At 26.8% G+C, this 9,258-nt stretch overlaps 1 protein-coding gene across 1 annotated transcript; it reads right to left on the bottom strand.

Annotated features, from left to right (window-relative positions):
• Positions 1-138: 138 nt before the first annotated feature.
• On the bottom strand, positions 139-8,042 carry LOC132921834 (uncharacterized). Its single transcript, XM_060985061.1, has 7 exons — positions 7,848-8,042; positions 7,389-7,614; positions 6,998-7,326; positions 6,674-6,884; positions 4,818-5,100; positions 3,310-3,620; positions 139-3,219 (listed from the first exon to the last, which is right to left on the bottom strand). Exons 1-7 carry the CDS (start codon positions 7,894-7,896, stop codon positions 792-794), a joined length of 3,837 nt encoding a protein of 1,278 aa, XP_060841044.1. The 5' UTR covers positions 7,897-8,042; the 3' UTR covers positions 139-791.
• Between the last annotated feature and the right edge of the window lie 1,216 nt (positions 8,043-9,258).

Genomic DNA, 9,258 nt, shown 5'->3' on the forward strand with positions numbered 1-9,258 from the left:
TTAACATAGACTTAATATTTATGGACGCAACTCGGTCAGGACAATTATTATAGCAATATGGCAGGTAAAAAGAATAATAGGTAGAGTTGCATCTCCAAAACGGGGCAGTTACTTGTTGAATTTACTACGTCTAAAATATACCTTTTTTGAAACCATAATTTATTAAAGATAGTACTATCTTAAATCGTGTTTGAAACGCAATTAGTACGCAGCCTCAAAATCGTATAACTACAACCTACTATATATTAATAATAATTAATAATTTTAGCCATATAATATATTTTAATGTTTATAATATTAGGTTAGGTACTATTTAAAAAATATAATAAGTAAATTACAGCTTTTGTAAGCGATATAAGTATAACCTATATATTATATAATTAATTAATTCTTAATTTACAATTTTTTAATATAACGTTGTCTAATTTAAAATACATAACTTACCTATACCTAAAATTGAATCAAACATTAAACAAACTAACATTATATTGCATATAGTATAAAAATAGCTATTTTAGTTATTTACAATGAAGTATAATTAATAAAGGTATTAGGGATTTTTATAACAAAAAAATAAGTATTGTCATCTTATTTGTATGCCTATTCAATAGATGTATAAATAAATGTATAAAAATTTAAATAATTATTAATTAATACATAATATTTTTATACAAATTCAATAAAAAAAAAAATTAAACAAATTAAATTATATTTTATTTTTAAGTTAAGTAGTAGGTACAATAAAAATTCTTAATATTATACTTAAATTATATTATTGCATTGACATAGGTTTAAAATTGGAAAGTTTTCTTTAAATACTTCCAAAATGTCTGCATATGGCTAATCAATTTATTGACCATATTAATAGTTGTTTTACTATAATCGTCCTCATCTATATCCTCAAAAATAGATTTACGTTTTAATTTAATGTTTATATTATCAAGCCCACTGTCTTCTGACAAAATATTCATTTCGTTTTTATTTTTCCAGTCCATTAAGCTGTCTTCTGTGACTTCATTGATTTTTGGATCTATAGTATGCTTTATTTTGTCAACATATGTATTCACTTCATTCAGCTTAACTGTAAAGTCAGCCACCGACCGGGGATACCTAATAATTTCATGTTTCAACACTGGCTCAATGTTTATGTCAAGTTCATTGGATCTATCGGAATTCAAAATGTCATTAATATTCATTATGTCATTTTCAATTATGTTGTTTTTCAAAGACCGTTTGACCTTGTGAATTTTTTGGTGAATTTTTTGTTCTATTTCCATTCTACGATTTTTTAATTTTTCTTCTAACGCTTTAATTTTAACAGCTGCTGATAAACTGGTTTTACTTTCAGGTTTACTATCTTCATTTTTATCTATTGGGCTGACAATATGTTCGGATTGTAATATTTTTTTTCCATCCCTAAGATTCTCGACTAATCTTTCCGTGATTTTTTCGTTAGTCACAATTTGATCCATATCAACATTTGGTGTAGTCTTCACTTTTCCTAAAGGATGTAGAACTGGTTTGATTTTCAATTTTGGTGATGGTTGTTGTGTTGTTTCACGACTTTCTCTTATTATTGATTTTCCATTTTTCATTTCTGCTATATCGATAACTCGAGGTTTAGTAAAGTTCAAAGTTTTTGGTTTAAATGTAAAAGTCCTCAACTTTGTGGTCTTCTTGGTAGACATTTCTGTAGTGCTAGGTTCAAAATGAGTTATTTCGGTTATTGGAGAAGGACTTATTGGAGTAGTCTTGGCATTTTCCAAGTCTAAAAGGTTGATATATTTTTTCGATTTCAAATTGATTCGAGGTCTTCCTATTTTCAAATTTCCATCAGTAGTTGTACTATTTGTTTGACGATTATATCTTATTTTTTCGGCCAAGTTAGTTATGTTCTCATTACTCGGCAACTCTGTATTGGTAGCCATTAATTGTGTACTTGTCATAAGTGACGACTTTCCAGCTATTGATTTTGTACTTGCTATCATTGAATTTTCAGTGATCGATTTTGTACTTTTAACAATCGACTTTTCGCTTATTGAGTCTTGCAGAGTAGGATCTTTAATTTCATCTTTAAATTTATCTTGCTGTCTTCTCCCTTTAATTTTTTGAGAAGTTTTTTCATTTGCTTTGGCTAAAGCTTGTTCTGCCCTGGTTTTAATTTTTTGAACATGACTTTCGTGTTTTGCATGTTTATCTACAACTGCAGTTGATGTTGAAGGAGTTGATGTAATCGTAATTTGTTGTGCTGTGTTTGAAGTAAGTTCCGATTTTTTTATCTCAGGAAGTTCAGTGTTTATTACTGTGTATTCGTTTTTAATACGGTCATGTGCATTAAAACGATCTTCGTTAGATTTAAAAGATATTTCAGAAGAGGATTGATCAGTTTTTAAAAATGGATCCAATGGCAGTATTTCTTTGTTTGTAAATTCTTTAATAATTGCATCTAATTCTTTTGAACTAAAATCTTTGTCATCTGCTGATCTTTTTATTAATTTTAACTTCTGAGAAGGTTTAAGAGATAATAAAGCAGAATCTAAATTAGAGTATAAATCTGATCTGAAGTTTTTCTCTGGATATCTTTTACCAGCAACTGCTTGTGCAAGAATGTGATATTTTTCTCTTCTGCTTTGAGGAGGTAGTGGACTTTTTTCTGTTTGTATTTCTACCGTGGCAGTTTCAGTTGAAGAAAATGTCGAAGGCTCTTCAGAATATTCTCGATTATTTAGTGTTTTGGGGAATTTTGAAAGCCAATTATTATTAGAAAAAGTGACATATTTTACCAATGGTTCAGATTGTTGTAAGTTTTCAATATTAGAAGAGCCTTCATTGTTTTGTTGAAAATTTTGAGTATTACTAACTTCTCGCCTTTCAACCATAGAATCATCATTAGTTTTGATATATTTAGGTCGGAATGCCACATACATTTGTTTTTCGTTTGATACCGATTCGTCTTCTTGATCTAATACTGGTGTATTGTAATCGGTTTCATCAAACTCTTCTTGATCTAAAACCTTGACACCGCTTTTATAAGACTCTTTCGATTCTTCAATCTGAACCACCGTACACGCCTTTGATTTACTGTCCGGTAATACTAAAAAAAATACGCATTGACTAGGAATAGTAATCAATTGGTTGGATATTCGAACTTTCGGTGATATAATTGGAACATCACCGTCCGGTGATAAAATCAACTTTTGTCCATTAAGCATAGTAGATCTAAACAAAAAATATCAATGCTATTAAATATTCAACGATTTACACAATTAAAAATACAAGGTATATTCAATTATTTTATACTCCACTTACGAAGACTTAAATGCTCTTTTGGTTCGCCTGTTGTTAGCAGTCAAGAAATATTGATGTAATGGTAAACTTTGTACTTGTCCTGTTTTTAATGATATTTTTACTGTTTCTGATCCCATATTTACACCAAAAACTACAACTGCACCCCTATTATATCGATATTCAGGAGCTAATATTCCTTCGTTGGGATCGTACGGTGACATTTTTGTACAATGAGCAACTGTTTCTACACGTGTTTTGTTTCCAGAAGAAATCTTAATGTCTAAAACTTCTGGTCCAACCAAAGCTTTGTGAAGAACTGATACCCAATAGTCCTACACAAATAATGATTTGAATTAAAAAATGTAACTTCTAATTATTAAGTTTTAAGTTTAATTGTAAATTTATCATTGATTATTAGATCTTGAACGGAGTGAAGAATTTATTGATTTTACAATGATGAATGTTATTATTTTTTTTTTGTGTCTGTCATCACGTTTTGAAGTAGAAATAATGCTTTGATTTTTTGACTTCAGCCAAAAAAATAGTTGGTATTTTGGGGGGGGGGGGTCAAAAGTAAAAAATTTTCAGTAGTTTTCAAAAGCGTTAGAAAAAACCCTAAAAAAGTAACGGAAAAACGGGAATTTTTAAGCACAGTCAGTTTTCGACAAAATCAATTTTTTTATTTTGCTGTAACTCAAAAACGTATCATTGTAAATACTTGAAATTTTCACCAAATGTTTATATTAACGTTATCTATTTATGATTACATTTACAAAATATCTTGATTTTTTTAATCTATTTATAGACAATTGAAATTTTCGATTTTTCTAAGTTATATTTTTTGAAATGCATATAAAAAAATATTTGGCTCACCAAAATATCTTCAAATTTTAATACAAGGTTCATTATAAGTTATACTTATCGTAATAAAAAAACATCAACAATCGTTAGTCACAATTTTTGTTGATAAGCATTTAAAGTTCAAATGTTTACGAAATATGTTAAAAACGCGAAAATTCGCAAGGAATTTTGAAGATGAAAATGCATAAAATGTTTGTGATTTATATCTAAAGTTAAAAAACTCAATACAAAGTTCTTCATAAGTATCCTTCAAGTAACATAAAAAAAATTTCTAGCTTCAATATAGAAATAATTTTATGAGCGTATGAAATTTAAATTTTTACGAAATCGCGTAAAATTACGAAATATTACAATTTAAATATAGGTAATAATATAATACATCCTAATAATTATCCTAGACTGACAAATCATCTCCGTTCAGAATCATTTTTCGTATACAATGATACCTGTCATTGCACTCAAATTTAACACGTACATTAAAGTAACCTAGTCTACTAAACCTAGAAAATATTAAATTGCTTTATGTAGAATTTAAATTGGTTTTAAAGTTTCTATAGATATATTGTATAAAGTTTTCTTAAGGTCATTCAAATTTTGATTAGCCTTACTTAACATTATCGAAACATAAATAATAATATATTTAATTAATTTTATTCAAGTGTAATTACCGGAGTCGGTTCACTTAGCGATAATAACGATGGTTTTCTCATAACGGCATTTATTCCAACTCGAGCACCTGCACATAATCTTTGTGCCCAAACCAATCCATCAATGAAATCTCCTCTTCTATCTTTATTTCCCGATTCTACAATCCATAATGGTTTCTTCGTGGTTATTTTTCCTAAGTATTTGTTTGTCAAATCTTTTTGCCACACTCGAGCTTCCATTTGGTTTTGTATATAACTGAATATTTCGGCGGGATTTTCAACATTTTTCTCACTTGAAAAGGGTCTAAAAAAATGTATTATTAAACTTCATTATTCTGTTTAACCTAATACAATTTTGGTAAAAAATAACAAATATTAATTGATAACATTAGATATTTTTGAATTTTATATTATTAAGGTACTTTTAAACGATACTGGTAAGTAAATCTAAATATAAGTTATGAAAAAAAAAAGTTTTAAAATTGTTCCTTAATACACTAAAAACTGTCATACACTCATATTTATTTCCATAATACCTATTCAAAATTTAAAAAAATCTTTATTTCATGCGTTCTAATATATTATAATATATTGTGTATACAAATACAATATATAATATATCTTAGTTTGTGTTGGTAAATATATGATATCGTCGTATTTTTGATAATATATAACGCATCGTAAAATAAAACAACTGATAAATTTTGTTCGAAATACTTATATTTATTTTAATTGTATGCCATAATTATATTTATTTTTTAATATGCCTATTATATAATAGTATCTATATAAGTGAATATATAAATATAATATAATAAAATATGTGATTACATTCTTACAGATTAGGTACTTATTAGTATACAGGCCCAAATTTAAATCTAAAGTACAGGAAACAGGAATGTAATTTAGCCAATTTAGCGATCGCCCCCTACCCCAAAGATTGTATTGTATTAATTAATAATTAATAAAAAAAGCTTTTTTAAGCCTCAACTATTATGAAAAAGGTGATTCCTCCCCCCAAAAAATAAGCCCATATTTACGTACCTGACAGGAAAGGGGTGGTTTATACGAGTATGATACTAGTATAATTCCTTATATAACAATACTGCCAAGTACATAATTTAACAGATTTGAGATTCTTAGTCATTGTTAAAAGAATTAATGCATTATTATCGTCGAAACTTAAAAAGCATCCTTTAGATAACTTTTTTATATTTTTAAACAATTAAATCTAAGCCTATTATCGAGGCTCATAAGTTCTAGCAATCAATTGTATATTATATACAAATTTTTACTGATTTTTGCATATTTACGATTTTAAAAATTATTTTTCTTATTTATAACTGTAAATGCTATTTTTAGATATATTTTCGTGTATTGTGATTTCAGATTTGAATCAAATACATTTACACATTTTGTTGAATTTTGTTTTATTCGCTAATCAAAAATGTTTTTAATTAGAATTTGACTTAATGTAAATTTTAATTTAACAAACGAGATCGTGTATTAAAGTTTTTCTGCAGTAGCCGATGATAGGTAGGTATACCTTGCTACTTATCAATAAATAGAAGTTAACAAAAATTAAAATTAAAAATTATATTATATAATACATTATTATTTATTATATTGTTTTCCAATTTGTAATGCTATTTATAGACTTATAGCTCATATGTTGGTATTTATAAATGCGTAATAAAGGGCTAAATAGTAATTTTTATGTACAATTTAATTAGTTACTACTATTTAATAACATATGAGGAACTTCAATATATCGATTAAATGTGAAATATATTTAGACATAAGGTAGTCATTCATATTATAACTTATGATTTATGAGTTATGTATAATTTAGATTTAAAAATATTTGTATTACTCACACTTGATATGATATTGCAGAAAGCGAAGGACCAGATTCTATAATAAAATTCTTCAAATACCGAGCTTCTTCTTGAGTGTCACACGATCTAACGTCAGGGCCCAAAATTGGTGAATTCGAGTACCTAGGGAACGCTTCAAGTACTTTACGTAATCTGTTTGCATCCTTACCAAGTGATAAACCATCGATACGCGATCCAATTGTTTGAATATCTGAATAATATTATTTGGTTTATTATATTTTTATGATAGGTACATTGTACATTTATCATAAAATTGTTTAATTTTCGTCTTATACTCTTATTAATATAAATATCTATAGCTACCATTGCCAATTTGGAACGCCATATCGTAACCATGTTTATCCGAATATGATATAAGATCTAAGGTATTACTAAGATCCCACGACCCGTGTTGTCTGTTCATAACATTTAAACCGACAATTAAATCCAATCCAGTTTTGGCTATAAATTCATTTAACTGTGACCAGTGCCAGCCAGTAATCGTTAAATTGTTTCTCTCTTGTCTTACGGGATGGGTTTGTGAAAATTTCGAAATGTCTTCACCTCCTTGAAACTTAAAGAAATTGCATTCCGGACCAGATATTCTTATGTACGCTGGATTTAAGCTTTTAGCCATGTTAATGGTGGCTGGCCTATAATACATAAATTAATTTAATTTATAAGGAAAGATTACACAAAAATTATGAATACAAACCCAAGGTTTTTTTGCAATGCCGAAAATATAATTGATGGTTCAAGTGCAATACTTAAGAAATGATCGCTAACGGTATGAATACATTTTTTAGTATTGATATTTATAGATAAAACGTTAGACGAATAACCTCCAGGCTGCACTAGAATACTTGGATTTTGTGCGTTTGCTAAACAGATGCCAAATAAGAGCAATGCTCCAAACCAAATAATGTTAAACATTATATTATCTGCAACAAAACATTTTCCATTAATTCCATTATTACGACTAACTTTATTCATACATAAAAATGATAGTATAATAAATTTGAAACATTTTATCATTCATGTCTTAGCTACAAAAGTATAGTCCGTATTTCAATTGAATCTGACAATCAATAGTATCCATATATAATGTGTATACTATTTATATATATATTATATTATATAAAAAAAATATAAATGCCAAATGCGAATCACTTACCAAGAACGTAGGTCGGTGTTCTAGACGAATTTGTGTTTTTTGAAAACATAAAGAAACAAATTAAAAATATCAAGCACTGCACTAGTGACCACTTAATTTGTCTATAACATTATGTTCTGAAAACGGCGTGATTTGTGAGACATATTGCACATATGCTTGTATATATAACGCGGTGGTATTTTCTGTAATGGAAACATAAACAATTGAGTTTGTTGTTATTTTAAATGGAGATGTATACACTCGTATAAATAGTCGTGACATTTTTTAAATAACATTAATTCTGTCGGAATCTTCAACACACAATCCCTCTTGTTTTAAAAAATACTTGTGAATTTATGTGTTTCAAAATAAAAACAATTTTATTTCGTGTTTTTCGAACTATTTTATTTTTTTGTTATTACTCAGGTGCTGTTCACCCGTGTAGTAATTTGACATAAGAATGCGGAACAATATTATATTTTTGTTTGAAAAAATCGTTCACATTTAACATGACGTAATTTTCCTCATTAATTCAATGAAAAAACATATTTAATTATTAACATATATATATATATATTTAAATTTGTATAATTAAATATAAGTATAATACACGATATGTCAAGTTGCATAAACAATTAATTAATAGTGGTTCACTAAAATTAAATGGATCAATTACGGACCTCTATTAATTTATTAAATGTTTATATTGTTTATATCTAATAATTGCTGTGTGTAATAATTTACAAATGAATTAATGAATATAATTTATTATGATGCACTGCACAAATTGCATTCAAATTTAAGAGGTATTCGACATTTTTCATTGTATTTTCGTTCTTAATCTTGATAATAAAACTATAGAAAAAAAGTTATTGAATGTAAAAATTTTTGGAAAGAAAAGCATTTTATTTTTTTGTTAACTGTAAATTTATAAATAATTATAGTTTTCTATTCAGTAAAACTATATTTCCGGTAGTTAGATAATTAAATAATGATGATAAATAATATACTTAATTCAATAATCAAATAATTATTTATTTTTAAATTTATATAGAATTAGAATTTTGCAATGTAAAATATGAACACGACAAATCATTTTATTAAAAAGAGTGTTAGCATACTATATTTATTTACTCTAACCCACTTGCATTATAGACAAAACGTAATCATACAGAATCAATTTTTTATATTTTTGAATAATCTTATAAGTAAAAATTGCTCATTACAAAAATAATAGAGAATAATAATATATTTTATGGGTTTGTCATATATTTTTTTAAAAGAATTTAATATCATCATTATTATCAACAATTATTTTCCATTTTTTAAGTCATATAATAGATAACAATAGAATATAAAACCAATATGTCAAATCCTCAAAAATGTTATTCTTTATAACTTTTGTACTAGATCATTATAATTTTACTGTAAG

Source organism: Rhopalosiphum padi, chromosome 2, assembly GCF_020882245.1.
Source record: "Rhopalosiphum padi isolate XX-2018 chromosome 2, ASM2088224v1, whole genome shotgun sequence".
In the NCBI taxonomy this organism is placed as follows: domain Eukaryota; kingdom Metazoa; phylum Arthropoda; class Insecta; order Hemiptera; family Aphididae; genus Rhopalosiphum; species Rhopalosiphum padi.